Raw genomic sequence first — 20,030 nt, forward strand, 5'->3', positions numbered from 1 at the left:
TCATTTTGAACTTCCTTTTGTCTTTTTAGTAGAGGACAGATATTTCCATTGCAATGGGGCAAGCAATACAAACAACCTTGCAACAACCTGGCAACAAATTGGTTGTTCTGGGTGGGGGACATGGTTGTCGGTGGAATGTGGAGGCTGGATGTTATTGAGAATGCTCTACAGTATCAGTGAGGTTTTCATTGGACAATTTGGAAAGATTGCACAATAGGAAAATAACACTATTTCTAGATATAGATATATATTAATGTATAGTTGCACAGCAGACTGTTTTGTAGAAACCAATAGTGGATAGTTTGTAAAAAGCAGTTATTCCAAAAATAAATACATAAATTGAGGAATGTGAAAACAATTAAGAGCAGGCAGATTTCTTATACTATTAGCAATATATATATATATATATATATATATATATAGCACATTGGTTATATCAATCAAAATATAAGTTTCTCACTAAAATTGTAGAGCACAAATTAAGAGTATATAAAATACGACCATTCAGCATCTTAAAAATAGTCCAGATATAGAAGATATTTTCATGCTTCATTTCACTGTAAATCTATAATTGTTCATCTAGATTATATAAGATACATGATTAAGATTACACTTTTCCTCTGAGTTGATGAAATAGGCTTGTATACTACAGCCTTGACTCAGAGTCTTCATTCTCTTCATATTCTTGTTCTGTCTTGGGTTAGGTCACTATATTATATGAATGTCATTGATCTTCTCTGTGCCCTCTACCCCATTACTGCAGGAATAACAGCACCCATAGATTAGCATTGACAAACCTTCACAGTGATTTAAGGTTATGACATTTGTGGGCCATCCAATAAAGTGCATACTTGCTCTTACAAGAAAGTACTTTACTGATATAGAAACTTTATTAAACTACCTACTATTTCTTTATTTTGGAACCTCGCTTTCTGTACTTTAGATGACTTAGCTTGTAGGGTAGTTGAATGAATTACTGAGATAATATATATTAAGTACTTACACTTTGCTCTATAAATGATACATATGTGGATAATTCTTAAAAAGAAAAAAATATTAAGTACTTAAACTTTGCTCTATAAATGATGTGTATGTATATATTTATAAATACATATTTCAGATGGACCAGCAAATGATAAGGATTCTGAAGAAAAGAAAAAAGAAGCAGCTTCTTCATCACAAAATAGTCCTGAAGCAAGAGAAGAAAGGTATGTCTTCCACCTTTTGTGTTGGTGGTAGAAAAGAAGCAGTTGGTCAGTGTCAGGGTCAGCATCTTCTGTGCTTATTCAAGGAAATGGACTGCCTTTCCTGCTAAAGAGCAGAGTGTTTGAGTTAAGTTAGAGCTCCTAAAAACCCAACCTTCATACATTTTTGGTTTCTCAAGTTCTTGCATCCCCTTTCCACCTTCACATCTTTGACCGGCATGTACTAGAAAGGGAGCTCTGGAAACCATATGGTCACATTGATAGGCTGGTGGTTTCCAGAGGAACTTTTACTGCACAAAGTAGTGTCACCAATGAGCCACAGCTCTGCCACAGCTGCTGAGAATGCTGCAGCTACAGGAAAGGGCACCATGGTGCCACAGCAGGTGTTCATGTTTGTCCTGACTCCATCCACTTTCATATCAGGCAGGTAGGGGACAAAGCATGACCACTCAGTCAGACACTCAAATGCCTGGAACATGAGCCTATCAGCACCATGCCTCACAACCAAGCAGTGTCAAGTGAGATGAAATGGGAAGGGCTAGAAGATCCCATCCTGCACAGCATGTTTTTGACACCAGACAGACAGGCAATATGAAAAAGAGTGGGTGAGTACCTCACCACTCCTTTCCTGATCTCACTGGGAAGGGATCTTCTCCCCAGATTTATGAACTGAGTGAAGGTCTCCTAGGCAATCAAATGGGTTTATCCATCTGTCTCTGACAGAGCTTCTTATACCTAGTCTAAAGTCAAATTCCCTTACAAAAGACAGGGGAAATAGACCCAGCTCCAGGGCAGGTTTAGACACATGCATTAGAGAGGCCATGTCACACTTCAGAAGTTCATCCTTGGAACTTTCCACTTTCACAGTGCACTCTTGGTGAGGGTGTCTGCATTAGCAAAATTCCAGGGTAATTTTCTCATTAAAAATGTCTGTAAGACAACAACTATAATACATTTAGAAAGCATTATAAGATATGTATTTGCAGACAGTCTTTGATAGGCGGCGTTGTGCAAAACGTTATAGTACAGTAAGGTGCTGGTCTGCAAGAAAGATCATCCTGAAATACTATCACACTGTTACATCCCAGGGTTGAGGAATGCCCTCCAGGAACCAGAAGAGAAAACAGAAATTTTCTTACCAGGACTTGCTCTTTTCTGGGACTCCCAAAGGGCATTCTACCCTTCTCTTTCTTTCAGGACCAGTACATGGAACTTTTCAGGGGTTCTGCCTCACTACACATATGAGAGTGGTGGAGAGTGCCTCTTGGGAAGTTTCCAATGCCCCACTTTTGTTCTTTACCTTTTTTACTGTAGTTTTATTGTCACTCAAGAGTATAGTTTATATTTAGCAAGGAATGGAGGAGTAGTGTTTGCTCTGGTCTGAGGGTGTAGAGCAAGCCTTCCCGTGGAAAAGCAATTGAAGATGTGGACTCTGCCTGTTTGCTCCAGAAAGGGGGCCATCCTGAGGTTTAACAATGCTTTCTGGGAGTCTGAAATAACAGAAATTCATTGTGAGAGTGGGATTTGTTTTCCCATGTATTTTGCAGATGCATTTAATACTAGGGAAAGCAAAAATCTTGTGCCATATAGCAAAGGTTATGAACTGACTATAGGCCATTCTTCACCAAACTGATGTCCTCCAGATTGCATCAGCCCTAGCTAGTATGGCCATGCTGGTTGGCAATGACGGGTGATGTAGCCCATAACATTTAGAGAGCACCAGGTAGGTAAGGGCTGCCACAGACCCTACCCTGTTTACAGTGGCGTAGCGTGGGTTGTCAGCACCCAAGGCAAGGCAAGTAATTTGCGCCCCCTAACCCATGGATTTTAGCAGGGGCAGAGAGCTGCAAGTGCGAGTGCCAGATGTTGCACCCGGTGCGGCCGGCCCCCCCCCTGCACCCCCCACGCTACGCCACTGCCTGTTTATACCTTAGTTTACTTCTTGCATTAGAATTACACAATATAATATCTTGATATTTGACACAGCAACTATGAGAACTGTGGGAGTTTGTACTGGAACACAGCTAATAATGTAGATTTTGTCTTGTGCTATAATTTAAAACAGCATAAATTCCAAAATGAATACATCTAGTCACTTTTCTGCTACTTGTGTGAGTGCAGTGGAGTATAGCAATGTTCTTTGCAGTTATGTCAGCTATAATTTGTGTGTCGGTTTGGTGTCATTTTCTTTTCAGTAACTTTTCAAAGTTCTTTTCAAACTAGAACATCTCAGATTTTAGGTAGTACTGTCTTTCATTTTTATTTGTGACTTAACACAGGTGACATGGTAAATAACCAGTTGCTGCTGAAGCACTCCTGCTGCACTCCTGTTCTAGCATGAGCAGGATCAACAAACCATAAGCCTTGGCCTACCATGGCATCTGAACCAATACTAGTGATTGGACTCCCAAATTGACATTTGCCTTCAAGTTGTGCTTTGGCGAGAAACAAACCATGAGCAATGATTTAAACTGGTGCTAAGCCAAGGCTTGTGTTAGTTGCTTGTGCCAGGGAGGAGAGGAGCAAAAATGAGTATACTAGCATACTGCTAGTATACATGATAAGTCAAAACACAGCCATTACTTAACTTTTAACAAGGTTGATTGAGGCCTTAAAAAAAAATATTCTGTGGAACTGTGTCAAATGCCGCCTCTTATTTCTATTCAGATTAGAGTATAAAAATATGTAAGCCATTTCTAATAATTTGGCTTGCATATAATTAGTGCTAAAGGTGATCGGTAATGAAACTGCCTTAATAATTGCTTTATGTAATACTGCATTTTTATTTTTATTTTATTTTATTGGTATCTGTACTTAGCTATGCCCCAACCTTTGTTTCATATTTTAGATGCAACTCTGTACAGTGATGGTTTTTATTATTTCCTTTGTTATTACTATTTACATTTTAATATTTAATATTTCCCCCCTTTCCTCGTTTTTCTCTTTATATTTTTGGCATATAATGCCAAACAGCTTTAATCAATAAAAATACTTAAATAAAGAGAGAAAGAGAAACTGACCAATGACCAGTTACATTGCAGAAATACAATGAAACTATAAATTTTTTTTTTAAAAAAATCTTTGTTTAGCAGTTGCAGCAGCAACTCAAGCAGTAAGAAAGAAGAAGCTAATGCTTCCTCAGAATCATTTATTACCTCCTTTCCTCGAGCTCCAAGCACATCAGATTCTGTACGGATGAAATGCCGAGAAATGTTAGCGGCAGCTCTCAAAACAGGAGGTAAGGATTGTACTACCACCTTTGCAGCTCATCCTGCTTGACATTTCCTCTCTAGTGTTACTTGCAATTGTAGTTGCAAGGCTATTTTGCAATGTGAGTGGTGAGGTAGTTTTTTGATAGATGACTATAACTAACCCCTAGCATATATGTCCATTGGAAGCAAGTAATGCTCTTTGTGACAAGCCTTCATATAATACTGTATTCTTCTCAGAGAGCCTTCTTTGATTGCTGTGGTTTCACCCTGTGTTAGGAATGCTTAATTCTGAAGTTTTATGAGTTGGGTCTAGAGATCCACCCACAAAAAGGAGATGGGGAAAGAGTAATTTTCTTGCCTCTCCCTGGCAGACTCCAGAACCTCCTGAAACCACCTGGGAATTTTTATTAATAGGTTGGGCTGTGATGGAGGAGACTGAAAGGAAAAGGGAGAAATCACAGAAGAGCAGGCAGAGGCATCTTCTCAGAGCTGGAGGCTTTTTGGGGATAGGCTGTTGGGGTTGGCAGGGCAAGGGGGAGAGGCCCCCCTCCACTCATCCTCTTCTGCAAACTGATCTCATAGTTGATCCAAAGCTTCTCTTCACAAGCTGAAGTTGTATTCAGCTACAGAAGGACTGTTTCTAATGGAAGCGTTGCACAAGAAAATATATTATCGGCAGGATCCTATCAAGGAAGGCTGCTCAAACACTTGACAACAAAGGAGTGAAATGTTTTCTAGTGGGGAAGATTAAAGAGAATCTGAATAAATTTTGTTTTCACTCAAGGACATTGGACAGATGAGCATGTATGAACTGCTTTTTGAAGTCAGAGCATCTGAGGACCTAGAGAGGTGTATAGGTTGCTAAATTAAAAATTAAGAAGTCACCAGGTCCAATTAACAACCTGAGAGTTGTTCATTAACTCAAATAAGAGTTCACAAAATGGCTGATGTGAATGCAGCATCACAAAGCATCTCTTGTACTTACTGTGTTAGACAGTAGGCACAAAGATGGGACAAAAGAATCACAATAAGTTTTCTAGAATAAATTTTGATAAAGGGTAATAGAGAAATGTGTTGAATAAATGTTTTAATACATATTAATAGTCATACAACTCACTTTCTCTTTCAGATGATTATATTGCTATTGGTGCTGATGAGGAAGAACTGGGTTCTCAGATTGAAGAAGATATCCTTATCTGTCCAATCAGTTTTTTACCATCTATTTTGGTTCACTAGGCTGATGCTAACTCTTAGCTTCCTTTTAAAATATTTTGTGACACTTATAATTCTTTTTATGAACCACCTTGAATGCAGAAGGCAATATAGTTAACTGTGTTAACCAACTCTTGTGTCAGTTTTTATACTATTGAGTAAAAGCCTGCTGGAACAATGACCTCTCCTTTTTAATTTTACAAAGCATTATATAAAACCTAAAGATAACACAGCATAAAAAAATGAACATATTAAAATGAGATCTTATATATTATACTTAATAAATGCCAAATGGCATATGTTCTCTAGGCACTGGCAAAAGGAAAAATAGATACATTAAAAATATTATAAGATGCACAAAAACAAATATACAAACATTAAGCAATTATAAAATGCCCCTTAAGCCGATTATCAAGCTGCAAACAAGAGAATAGCAACACATAAAAAACTAAAGGAATGCAGAATTAAATCAATAAATTTAAAACAATTGATGTTAAAAACCTTAAAAAGTATGAGAGATCAGAAAGGATTTTGCCTAATACTAAATAACATTAATTAGGTGCCAGGCAGGGCATTCCATAGTTGTGACTTTGTAAAGGGTGCCGTTTGCCAAGCACTCACTTTCTGCAAATTTCATTCATTTCAGTGAAGGAGCTGTACAGAAGCATCCCTCGAACCTTTGCCTAGTATCTGCAGATTTGTGGTAAACTCTGCTGTGCTAAGATTACATTCCTGGACTAAGATTATATTCGCCATGTGTTCTAACATTCATCTTCAGTCTCAGCAGGCCAGTATTGTATTTTTAGGAAGCTCTTGTCAGTTCAAAGAAAAGAACAGATGTAGATGTAGGGGTAGCTTTTTTTCATAAAAGAATGGAGTGCAGTGTTGTGCTATTCCTAAGTATTGTCCTTAACTCATAAGCACCTATATTTCAAGAACTAAAAAATACAGACATGAAATACAAAAATAGGGTACGCAGCAGGATAGCAAATCTTAAGGACACTAAGAATCCTAATCTAAGGAAAAATGTTTTATGTGGGAATATACCTCCTGACAGGTTTGCTAAAATGACAGCAGAGGTAAGTAGCTCATTCTTTGATTTTCATGGTTAAGATTTGAGTGTAATTCCATTCAGCTAAGAGCTGGTTATTTTGGAAACAAAATACTTTGATGTACTAAAAATGTTAACAGCAAACAGTGCTGTTTGAATGCAAAACCTTAGCTATACTGCCTGCATATTGGGATTGAGTAAGCAAAGAAACATTGTCTTTTATGTGTGGCTTATCTTCCGGAAAGCATTAATGTAAAAGTATGTTTATAGTTCTCTCCAAATGGCTTAAATCCTCCCTGAAGTAGTAACATCCACTAGCAACTACCTGTGTGCAGTCTGGATTCACCTTAAACCTGCCCCCCCCTAATCTACCCTCTAACAGTAGCTAAGCCCTTCTCAGATGTACCATGTCTCTTTATGGATTTTTTAAAGATGAAGAATGAGGTTGGATGTCATCTGCATAACAATGGCACCATTCCAAAATTATACACTCCATATTGGTGCCCCCAAAACATGGGAGGCAAAATGGAATCTTGTGATCTTGTGCAACATATAGGATAATTCTCATGGAGCTGAGCACTCCAGATGGGGCACAGGGAGCCAAAAATTGCCTCCCTCCTTTCTTATGGCAGATTCCTTCCATCAGCAGACAGACAGTTGGATACCACACACTACACAATAAGTAACCTTTAATTTGTATTTGAAAGTTGTAAGTACAATAAAAATATTTTAAAGCCTATTTCATCATCTCTCTGTGTACCCTTACCACAGGAGATGGCAAGTGATGAACTGAAAGAGATGAGAAAAAATCTTACCAAAGAAGCCATAAGAGAGCATCAAATGGCTAAAACAGGAGGAACTCCGACCGATCTCTTTACATGTGGCAAATGTAAAAAGAAGAATTGTACTTACACCCAGGTATGGCAAGTGATATTCTCCAGTATTTAGCCTTCATAACCTCACCACATTCACCATCAACAGGACTTGCTTATGAAAGATTCCATATCTGAGCAGTGAAAGCAGTGCCAATTGTGGTTAGACAGTGGAGGCTGTGTGTGTACTTGGGTAAATAACAACATGAGTGTATGGTGGTCAAAGTTTGAATGGACTTGAGAGCATCCAATTGTTTTGGAGTAACAGCAGTAAATCTAGATATTTTGGTTGTAGCCATAAATGTATATGTGTTTACAAGTGGTACTTTTGTTATCCTTACAAATTATTAATTTTTTTTATCTTATTGAAATAGTTAAATAGTAGAAGCAGCTAAGGTTCCTCATGATCTGCTATCAGGATTTTATTATTATTCTTTGTAGAAATGTGTGACTCAGAGTGTCTGTTGTCTGGTGATTCAGTTTTACTGGAACTGGTTTACTTAATTTTTTAAGTATAAATGGTCAACATATTATGTGGAGCTGCCTGGGCCTTGGAGTATGAAGTGCTGTTCACATTAAAATGGAATATGAATAGTAGAATCCTTGGGCCTAGTTTCTGGGTGGGTAGCTGAATACATCAAGTAGTTGAGGGAAGTAGAAATCAGTCAAGGTAAGCAAGAGGGTATTATTTTAGTTAGAGACGCTCCCTGTGCATTAGTTGCTCGCTATGCATTAGGCCTTTTCATCTTCCCCTTACCCATCCACCTCCTTTGCTCTCAAAAGCTGCTTGAAAATTGTTGGTCCCTCTAAAACAAGGATAGGACATATTGTGCAGATGTTGTTGGGATGCACTTCCTTTCAGTTCTCACCATTGGCCAGACTTCCATAATTTTTTGCAACAATTTTTTGTTGAGTGCATCTCCGGAGGTGAGGTCAAACCACAGCATTAATAGCACCAAAGTAACCTCTCCGGGGCACAAGCTTGGTCAGTGTATATGGAGGTCCTGGGCTGTCCAGACAAGAAGACACCTCTTGCGGCCTCACTGATTTGGTCCAAAGGAAGGCAGAGCAATACATTGGCACCAGCTTGGCTGCAGGAGTTACCGGAAGGAGGCATACTAGGTGCCATCCAACCATCTTAGAGACTCCTCTCTTGATTTGTGGAGGGCTACTCCTTACCCCTTTCTTCTCCTGAAGATATCGCATGAGGCAGTGGAGGTTTAGGATCAGAATTTTCCTTCTCCTAGATGGGCTACCTTTCCAGGATGATAGCACATGCAGAAACCATCTTCTTGACCATTGGACCCACTCTTGGTCTCCTCTGCTCAATCTGCCAGAGCCTGTCATGCATGCAGTGGAAATCCCTAACTCACCAAGGGCTTGAGACCCATTGACTACCCTCACCAGGTTTAGCCAGTCAGTCAAAGCCATTCCCAGGATGTGGCTGCTGTTGCATGCTGGCAGCTTTTAGGAGCCAGAGGTGAGAGCTGAGTGCATGGTGGAGACCAAAGGTGGAGAAAGTGATTCTTTTAGAGAAGCTTAGTAATTCTGATATTAAATTTTAGGAGTGGAGTTTATATATTCTGTAAAACCCTGTCTTGTCCTACTACCACCACAGCAATCCCTCAGATATACGCTGATGATGTGCAATCAAAGCCAGTTGGACTAACACAGCACCCAAGGCTAGAGATGTAATAATAATAATAATAATAATAATAATTTATTATTTATACCCCGCCCATCTGGCTGGGCCTCCCCAGCCACTCTGGGCGGCTTCCATAAAAACCAAAAATACAGTAAAATCACACGTTAAAAACTTCCCTGAACAGGGCTGCCTTAAGATGTCTTCTGAATGTCAGGTAGTTGTTTATTGCTTTGACATCTGCTGGAAGGGCGTTCCACAGGGTGGGCGCCACTACCGAGAAGGCCCTCTGCCTGGTTCCCTGTAGCTTTGCTTCTCGCAATGAGGGAACCGCCAGAAGGCCCTCGGCGCTGGACCTCAGCGTCCGGGCAGAATGATGGGGGTGGAGACGCTCCTTCAGGTATACTGGACTGAGGCCATTTAGGGCTTTAAAGGTCAGCACCAACACTTTGAATTGTGCTCGGAAACATACTGGGAGCCAATGTAGGTCTTTCAAGACCGGTGTTATATGGTCTCGGCGGCCGCTCCCAGTCACCAGTCTATGTAAAATTTCTGGAAATTTTGAAGCCATGGGGGGGGGGAACGTTTCCCCTCCTGTTTGCCCCCAGAAAAAAAATAGAAATTTTGGAAAAATGGGGGGAAAGTTCAGTATGGAGTAGTTTTAGAAACTGCGTGAAATGCAGTGTATATAAAAGTATTATGCTTGCAATAAAACAGGTAGCCACCCCCTTTTCCTCAAAAGCAACAAAAAAAGCAAGAAACCACCAACATGAAAAATAGATTTGCCCCTTAGTACCAATGGCAAATAAAGTTAAGGTCTACCTCAATATTTAAGCTCCACAGAAGGTCTAACCTTTGAGTAGTGCTTAAAAAAAAAGAAAAGAAACAGAAGATACAACATATACATGCAGTTTATTCTATTTCATTTTCTGAACAATTGCTATCATTTTCCATTTTTTCTTCCACTTCCTTTTTGTCATTTTTCTCATGGACTTCTAAAAAACGGCTTGGGGAAGAAAAGGAAAAAAAACCCTGTTCCCCCCCCCCCCCAATTTTCCCAGGTTTTTCCCAGCCCTTCCCATCTCTACTTGAGGACAGCCAGGGCAAAGCGTAAGGCAATTTTTTTGCATGCCAGGCCCAGAAGTAACCAGCTTCCAGTTACTGAATAGTATGTTGCACTAAGGCTCAAACTGTTTGAAAGGAAAAGGAGTGTGTGTGTGTTTTTAATTGAATTTGTTATTATATATTATAAACCACATGATGGTAAGAGAGCTTCTAAACAGTTTACAAAAATATACAACAGAACATTAAAATGATTGATAAAACACAGTTAAAAGCAGGTATTTAAGAATATTCAAACGATAATGAAAGTCAGCAGTGGTTAAAAGGAAGTAAATTGCATGCAGCTTCTATGTGTTCAGATGGGCTGGCCCTAACAAAAATGTTCTGAGCAGTTGCCGGAAAGAGTATAGTGAGAACACCTGCCTGGTGTCAGTTGGCAGGGAGCTCCAAAGTGTGAGCACTGGAAGGCCTGGAAGAAAAGCAGAAAAGTGTGTGTGTGGGGGGGGGGAACAGGTTTTTTTCCAAAGCTGTTTTTTCAGGAAAAAATGGGGGGGGAGTGTGTGGAATATTCAAACTATATCAAACTATTTTTTTCATTTCCCCCTGGGAAAAAAAAACAGCTTTGGAAAAAAACAGAAAAAACTGGTGTCCCCCCCCCCCCATTTTCCCGGGTTTTTCTTCAGGCCTTCCCATCTCTACCCAAGGCTGGGGTATACTATAGCATACCGTTTTTGCTTCTTGTTCTTTCAGTGGCCCTTTAGCTCGTTACTCCTTCTCCACCCACATTGGGGCAAATAACATGTGTCACTCAAAAGGAGCTTCTGCAAGAAAACAGTGCCATCTGCTTCCAGCTATCAAAAGATGAATAAAGGGTGGGAAATTATATATTAGGGCACTGAGTAGAAGAAGAGAATGACAAATGGAGTGGGTGAGAAAATAGACGGGCAAAGAAGTTGAAGAGGGAGATTATCCCTCTATTCCACCCTCTTAATCTTTACTCACAGGTAAATATTGGGATAAAAATGAGAATTGGACTGTGGTCTTAACGCACATACAGAAAGTAAGCCGTATTGAACACAGTGAGTCTTGTTTCCAAATAAATATGCAGAAGCAGTAATGCATAAACAAATTGTGTAGCATAATATTAGTCAGTTTATGCTTGGAGTTCTTTTCTCCCCTTTTAGGTTCAAACTCGAAGTGCTGATGAACCTATGACAACATTTGTTGTGTGTAATGAATGTGGAAACAGATGGAAGGTAAAAAAAAGAAGTCTTGTTTGTTTTGTTTATGTAACAATTTCTGTTATATTACCTGGTTTTTGAAAGAACTGTGTTTGTCTCATTCTGGGTATGTGTCTTTATTTATGAGTTAACAGTGTTGCAGCCTAGACGTAAAAAGAGAGAGGCTTGAGATGCCAATCCATTGCCCAGTCATATGGTCTCAGTGGCCTCACTGGCCTCTATTGGAAAAGGGATGCTGAAATCTGTAATAAAATGGTCACCAGGTGGGGTAGGACTGTAGAAGGGGGCCTATATTAACCCAGAAATCATCCTGTGCCCTGGGCAACATTGAATTGCTTAAATAATAAATAAAAATAATAATAAATAAAATGAATATTAAAAACAATACAGCATCAAACATTAAAAACTTCCCTAAATGGGGCCACCTACCTCTGCTTGAGAGGTAAAGAGGCACCCAGGTAGAGAGAACATCAGAAAGCTAGAAATGAGAGTCTGATCTTATACATGTTTACTGAGAAGTCCCATTGGTTTCAGTAGGACTTACTCTCAAGTAAGTTTGAAGTTGCATCTCAAGTTTGTTCACTCAGAAGTGAGTTGCACTGCTTTGGTGGGATTTCATATGGATTGGGAAGGAATATACATACCCCATGTTTTATGCCCCCCCCCCCCATATTTTTTACTAGCTTAACTTTTCAAGTTAGATGGGTGGAAGTGACACACGCACCATTGCACATCAGCACAATCTGTAGGGTTTTTTCACATATAACACCCTAGCAATTAGGGATTTCATGTACTTTCTGGTGATCAGTGTTGACACTTTGGGGGTGGAAATGGGTGAATGAAAGTTCTGCTACAATGCTTGTTAAGAATGTGAACAAATTGTAGGATCTTCATTTGCTTTCTCTCACTGGTGATATTATATGCATATAACTCATAAATATTTCTTTTATTTTGACAGTTCTGCTAGAAGAAGAAATTCTTGAAATCTGGACCAGTATGAAAGAGGATTTTATAATTAGCTTTAAGAACTAGGTCAAGCATCTAGCTTCCTGCAAAAGTTTTTCGCTTTCCTTTTCCTTTCATGCAGACATCTCTGAAGTTAAATTTTGGATTTTGACACAGCCATCCTGTAGTTAATAGTCTGTAGAGCCAGGAAGCTCAATTGTATGGTGTAATTTCGATACCCTCGCCCCCACCCCATTTTTATAAGCAAGTCTACATTAAACTTTTATCAATGACATTTGGGTAACTGCTTATTCTTAACTTCATGAACAAAGAGTTGTATATCTCTGCATTTGGCATATCCAGCTTTTTTTTTTCTTGTAGAATAAAATTCATATTTAATAGTACATTCCTTCTTAACCATTTTGGTGTGTTAGATCAAATAGTTTTGCTTTATACTCTCATAATAAACTATAATTTGTGTGGGTGACTAGACTGCATAAACCATTTTTTCAGTGGCCCTCAATTCTTCATTTAAAAATCTGATTATTTGTAACACACACATACCTCCTATTAGATAATCAAACTTTTTATGTTTTTGAAACTTGCATTGCTCTATCCAGTTTAATGTGCAGTCTTGAAGCATGTACTTTATTATATTGTATTTAGTTCTAGAGAAATTCCTTAATGGTTGATTTGAACTTACTGTTTAGTTTCATTTTTATATTCTATAAATGAACAAAGATGCTCTGTAGTATGCTGCCTACCTGAAGATGTAAAGCTAATCTTTACAAATTTATAGTGGTATTAGTTCTTGTGAACTCTTAATGACCAGCTCTTTTTACATGTAGAGTTGCTGATTTCTTAGACCTGAGGTCAAAAATAAAACTATGGTTTTTCACCACCTGGTTGGGTGGCATTTTGTTAAAATATTTCTCTGTTAGGGAAATACTGAAAAGCAAAGTTCTTACAATCATTTAAATTTTGGTATAGTATACAAATCTATTAGAACGTGAGTTTTACTAAACATGGCTTCAAAAGATAAAAAACTGACATGGAATGGATAACTGAATATTTTTCATTTTCATATTCACAATAAGAGCAACATGACAAACTTTGACTTCATTTACTGCAGAATTCATTTTTTGGGTACTATTCCATGTTGCCATGTTGACTGAAGAGAATAGGATACTCAAGTAATCAAAAGTAACATTTCTCAGTAGCAAAACTCATTAACCTGCTCATTTGACATATGTTTATTATATACATGGTGCTAATTTCTGTCTCATCATTTTTATAGCACTTAAAGTCTTAATTCTAAATACAAGCACACTCTCCTCAGATTGTTAATTTTATTTTGGTGATTCCTTTTTGATGCCAAATTATAACTGTGCTTTAAACATTTATTAAATCTAATTTTGAGTTAGAATTCTAATTGTTCATACAAGTAATCTATATTGATCCATGTGAGAAATTGCATGTGTAGCTTTTATAGCAGCATCTCTAATAGCTGAAAAGACTCATCTGACTATTCATCATAAAAAACTATTTCTCTTCAGCTGAACTGCTGGAGAAACTTGAAGATCTTTCTTAATAATGACTGGCTACTAGGTTAAAAATTAGGAACATTCATGGTGGGTAAGGGACAAGCTCCATGTTCAAAGATAGTATACCTCTGATAAACATTATTGGTTTGTCCCCAATATCTGATTATCTTTGTTATGTCCTGTGTGCTTTTGTGTGTGTGTGTGTGTGTGTGTGTGTGTGAGAGAGAGAGAGAGAGAGAGAGAGAGAGAGAGAGAGAGAGAGACAGTACTTAAGCATATACATCTTTGGTCTGATTCAGTTCCTGTATGTGTATGCCTGCAGTGCAGGGGGGTGGACTAGATGATCCTCAGGGCTCCTTCCAACTCTATAATTCTATGATTTACTAAAGAAATTCATGTAGTTTATGTTCTTAAAGCTCCAACTGTATTCCATTGTTTCCTGTCTTGCGTCCTGGGCCTACGGTTATTTAAAGATTAGCTGGCTTTGGACAGCAGTGTATATCTCAATTATGCAGTATGTCTCAATGAGAATCTAAAAAATCCATTTATCTTTAAATTCCATTTCTGTAGGTACAAAAGAAGCTTTTACAGGGGGTCTTAATTGGTAAAAATGGATCTTCTCAGTTAGATACTTTGAAACAGGAGCTCCCAAAATTTTGTAGAAATAGCTTTGTTCCATGCATACTAAACACAGGTATAAAAATGTGGATAAACGTCATTAGCTACAAAATCTTGTCTGAAGCGACCCAGGTCAGTGTTTAAATACAGCTTGCATAATACCTTTACTAGTGTTGGTGATTTGAATAAAATGTACCCAAATTTGTTGGTTTGCAAATAAAAACAAATGCTAAAATGTGAATGCTATTACACTATTAATGTGAAGATTTCATTTGTAGTGACAGAATATACTAATTCAAGTAATAAAGAGGAGGATGGGATGCCAAATGTTGTAAACATGAGTAAACTTGCTGATATCTATAAAACATATTGATCCATAACTAAGGTTTCTAGCAGACTGGGAAACAGTGGGAAGCTTAAGCTGCAAAAATTGTGTCCTAAATTTCCTCCGTTGGAGCTTTTTCTTCTTGGATCTTGAGATGTTTTGATATACAGTACAACAATAACAATTTTAAAGCATTTTGTAAACCATGGTGCTCTCTAGAGATTTATTTAGCTGCTTTGTAGTTTTTTGCTAATGAAGCCAAAAAATTAAAGGGCAGTGAATGTAAGCACCTGAGGTCAGGATCAATTGACTGTCCTAGTTGGAGGTGTCCATACAATTTTAATATTGTATAATGAAAAGAATAGGTGTATAAATGTTCTGTTGAAGTTATTGGTATATATAAAGGGCAGACCTCTAACTGATAATGTCAAGGGACTAGAATGCTGCAAGTTGCTAATGGGTGTCCTGCTGCTTGATAAATACCAAGCCTGAAGTAGTAATGGCTTTCATCCCCTAAACCCTGGGGTATATTGATTCTGTGACAGTAGGTTTGACTTATTGTGATGGTAAATATGAATCATCTGCAAAATATTGTGTTAAAAACTCTTAAATAGACTTTGCCACCACATTTCTTTGGATGCTTATCATGATGATTGTATTCTTTGCTTGAAGGCTACTTTCCTTAGCTTGCAGTTATTTGTTTCTTATATTTATATTATTTCTTTTATCTGAGGAGCTCAAAGTGGTTCTCCTCCTTCCCGTTTTATCCTCGCAAGAACCCAGTGAAATAGACTAGACTGAGAAACAGTGACTGGCCCAAGGGCACACAGTGAGCTTCATGGCTGAGTGGGAAATTGAATCCTGGGCTTCTGGATCCTAGTCCAACACTTCATGATACTGGATCTCACACTTGCTTTCTCTTGCTGCTGGGATCCCATGTGCAAGGCTTCTGCAACGCACAGTGGGTTCCAGTTCTCTAAAACTTGTTTAATGGACTTACACTTAACAAGACTTTTATATAACTGTTGCAGTATACAGTATACAGTGGTACCTCGGGTTACATACGCTTCAGGTTACATATGCTTCAGGTTACAGACTGCTAACCCAGAAATAGTACCTCAGGTTAAGAACTTTGCTTCAGGATAAGAACAGAAATTGTGCTCCTGCGGCATTAGTTAAAAGTGGTGCTTCAGGTTAAGAGCAGTTTCAGGTTAAGAATGGACCCCCGGAACGAATTAAGTACTTAACCCGAGGTATCACTGTACTTAGTACCACATATTGCTTAACCTTGCACCAGTCATTTGAGAGTTTAAAGGTTTTGCTTTGCAGATGGGAAGCTGAAACTAAGAATGGCTTCCTAAGATCACAAATGATGGCTGAATAAAAATAAGAACTCTGATTCAAGTATATTAGGACATTTTTATTTGTCTAGCTTCTGAATATTCAGTGCCATAGTAATTTCTTGGTTAGGGTCTGTTGATGTGAACTGAATTGGATCCAAGCAGTTAGGTTCCACATACCCAGCATGTGTGGGAACAATTGTACCGCAGGCTTTTATTATGCATGACAAGCCACTTTTTGAAGATGCAAATGGTCATTATAAGTTGCTGTTAAAAAATAAATTGGAATGTGCAATCAATTGAGCATAGTTAGAGAAGTGAAACCAGTTTAGCTTTCTTATATCACATACAGTTCAGTCCTATGCATGTCTGTTCAGACTGTAACTTGTGCCTATTAGGAATATGAGATTTTAACTTAGAAACACTAGCTAAACTTTTAATTCTAGCAGGCTTTCTTGGTGCAGCAAAACAAAAATACTATCCAGTATTTTGTTGGACAGGTTCTTCATGGTTTTTGTAAAATCACCAAGATTTGTAGCATTGTAGGGAGGAAGGATGTTTGCATTAATTTTAGAAATCAGCTCTTTTCTGCAGCCATGAAAACTGGTGCAGCAAAACTAGAAACCTGAACTCCAGATTGTGTGTGCAGTACTCCTGAGCACACATTTCCCTTTGGATTCTAACCCAATTTATTATTTTTAGTGTATGACGCTTAATATAATTAATATGTTTAAAATATAAAGTGTAAAATCAGTCAAGGATGTTATGAGGATCTGCTCTGAATGAGAAATGAGGAACGTAAAAAATGTGTGCCTGCTTAGCATTCATTTGCAATTCTTGCAGAATAAGCTTTCAGACTAAATGAATTAATGATGTATTTCTGATGTATTTCTATTAAATGTATCTAGTCACCGAGTCCTCAGTATTAAAGGGGGGAATCACCAGAATAGTGCAGTCTATCTGGCATGCTTAAAAGTTTTACATTAGTAGAAAGGAGAGGCACATTTATTTTTATATCTGAAAGAATGGGGTACAACAGTGTCTGTGGGAGGGCAAGATAATGTACTTCTGGCTTGTGCTCAGTATGCCTCTTCAGTAGATCTTTGTCTAATTCAGTTTCTAACATAAACTACCTTCCCCCGTCTTTTGGCAAGCTTTTTGGATATGCTTTATTCCTTCAATATGTTGCTTCTTAGCATGAGACTCGCCCACTGCTATTGAACTTGCTAAGACATGGAAAGAAAGATAATGCAGTATGGATGTCATGATAACGTAGCTTGGTATTCATGTGCATTGGCTGGATCAGTCATACAGTGATGTAGGGTTGCTCTATATTTAATCTCACATTGGGCTTTTATCTTGATTCTTACCATATATTCAGATTTCATAGGTGATCTTGAAGTTAAACCAAGTTCACTTGCTAAAGCATGTTGTCTTGGAAACCGGTTCAGTTCAGTGTGGTTTATTCCCAGATATATAGCATTGCAGCTATAGTTAATTATACCAGATTTGGTTAAAAATTCTATTATTCAGCAAAGATTTGAGTGAATCTTTTATAGAACCATTTCTTAGGTGCTCCAATGCATTTGCAATGCTTTCCCTAGAATAAGGATGATTAATTTTACCTGAGTTGCTGCAACTTGTTCTGTCTGAGAGGCAACTCTAGATTTTTATTGAGAAAAATGTATAAACCACTTGTATAAATCAGAATGTTTAAGTGGTGTACATAAAACAATGTTGTTGTTGTTTAGTCGTTTAGTCGTGTCCGACTCTTCGTGACCCCATGGACCAGAGAACGCCAGGCACCTCTGTCCTCCACTGCCTCCCGCAGTTTGGTCAAAACATAAAACAATAAATCTTATCATAAATAAAAAATACAAGTATTGCATTTATCTCGTCTATTTAATATGATCTAGCACAGGGCTGGGGAACCTGTGGCCTTCCAGATGTTGATAGACTACACCTGTCATCCCTGACAGTTGACCGTGCTGCGTGAGGCTGATGAGAACTGGAGTTCAACAACACCTGGAGAATAATAGATGCTCTACCACCGATCTAGGATTCCAGTGGCCAAGTAGTAAATTGAGGGTGGGTGGAAATGAACCTGGACTTGTCTTGAATTGCAAAGTGCAATACTGCTGTGGTATTTATTGCTTGGGGACGCAGGTGGCGCTGTGGGTTAAAGCCTCAGCGCCTAGGACTTGCCGATCGAAAGGTCGGCGGTTCGAATCCCTGCGACGGGGTGCGCTCCCGCTGCTCGGTCCCAGCGCCTGCCAACCTAGCAGTTCGAAAGCACCTCCGGGTGCAAGTAGATAAATAGGGACCGCTTACCAGCGGGAAGGTAAATGGCATTTCCGTGTGCGGCTCTGGCTTGCCAGAGCAGCGATGTCACGCTGGCCACGTGACCCGGAAGTGTCTCCGGACAGCACTGGCCCCTGGCCTCTTGAGTGAGATGGGCGCACAACCCCAGAGTCTGTCAAGACTGGCCCGTACGGGCAGGGGTACCTTTACCTTTACCTTTATTTATTGCTTGAGCCAAGTGGTTGTAACTGTCATTATTTATGGAGTAAGGTGTTGGAACTTCTGGTCACAGGTGAAGTGTTTCTAACAATATATACTTTGTTCCAGCTTGTCTCCCTTGATACTGTGTGATGACACAGCTCGTCGTTACTTTTTTAAAAAATGGGGTTAACATGGCAAATGCATGCTGCATTGAACAATCAAGTAAATTAGTGTATATGCATATTTTTCTCCCAGTGGGGAAGAGTCTTAGTTAATGCTTTTGTTTTGCAGTGCCCAGATGGGAATGCTGATGAAAGGCTAGAAGAAGAAAGTAACAAGTAGCTTCCAGCCTGGATTATATTTTAGAATAATCTTCTCGTAGTCCCTGTCCTTTCACTTTATGGATGCAATACAATATAACAGCAGGTGATCAATGATCCTTCTAAAAATGATACTATCCATGGAGGAATGGGGGGTTAACCCTCTTCATCCATGCTGTTTTCCAAGTAACACCCCCTCTGCAAAAATAGAGCAAAGCATACTATTACTTTTTTATGATAAATAAAACCCTTGGGTAATGCTGTCACTCATTTTCTGTCACGTTAACATTCAACTTTAAACACCTTTTGCTGAACAGATCATTTCAATCTTTTAAAAGATGGCTTTAAAATATTTTCCATTATCTACAAAAAAGTTTTGGCATTTTTATTTACGTTTTAGTTTTTAAAAAACAAGTCTGTAGTTATGTTGGCATACAACGCTTAAGCAAAACAGTGTCCTGAAGTACTAAGCCAACATGTCCACTCAGATATTAACCTTCATTTGAAGCATATTTGGGACTCAAATATTGAACTTGTGGGTTCTGGAATTTATGAAGAACTGTGCTTTAAAATGCAACACTGTGTTACATTCACCAGCAATCAGATTAAGTGCAACACTTAACTGAACCCTGTGACCTCTTTTGCATATTAACTTCTGCTTGGATGGAAATATGAGAAATAACTGGATTTAAAATGGAAAGTGGTCTCCTACAAAGTGTGTACATCACAGATTGTTTCCACAATTAATATACATATTTCAAACCTCGGACTATGCATCTTGAAAATTTAATTTCTAAATTATTTGCTTGTTCAAACAAGAATAGGACCGTATACAGTGTTGCAGCTCAGCTGGTGCAAAGGACTTCTGTGACAGAACTGTCTCTGCCCCCTGTGAAACCTGGAAAATCAGCTGTGGGTGGTCGGGTGCACAAAGGAGGA

At 38.6% G+C, this 20,030-nt stretch overlaps 1 protein-coding gene across 2 annotated transcripts in view; it reads left to right on the forward strand.

The window, feature by feature from the left end:
• Nucleotides 1-12,735, forward strand: part of TCEA1 (transcription elongation factor A1) — a 23,843-nt gene extending 11,108 nt beyond the window's left edge. Inside the window, exons 4-10 of one of the 2 annotated variants that reach the window (XM_083748029.1) lie at nucleotides 1,121-1,208; nucleotides 4,295-4,443; nucleotides 5,547-5,603; nucleotides 6,554-6,708; nucleotides 7,452-7,598; nucleotides 11,441-11,512; nucleotides 12,456-12,735. In XM_083748029.1, coding sequence (XP_083604155.1) covers nucleotides 1,121-1,208; nucleotides 4,295-4,443; nucleotides 5,547-5,603; nucleotides 6,554-6,708; nucleotides 7,452-7,598; nucleotides 11,441-11,512; nucleotides 12,456-12,464 — 677 coding nt within the window. In that variant the 3' untranslated portion in view covers nucleotides 12,465-12,735. The remainder of the gene's footprint in view (nucleotides 1-1,120; nucleotides 1,209-4,294; nucleotides 4,444-5,546; nucleotides 5,604-6,553; nucleotides 6,709-7,451; nucleotides 7,599-11,440; nucleotides 11,513-12,455) is intronic. The other variant, XM_083748030.1, reaches the window with a different exon arrangement.
• The last annotated feature ends 7,295 nt before the right edge of the window (nucleotides 12,736-20,030 follow it).

This window comes from Podarcis gaigeae, assembly GCF_964106915.1.
Source record: "Podarcis gaigeae genome assembly, chromosome: 7".
Classification (NCBI taxonomy): Eukaryota; Metazoa; Chordata; class Lepidosauria; order Squamata; family Lacertidae; genus Podarcis; species Podarcis gaigeae.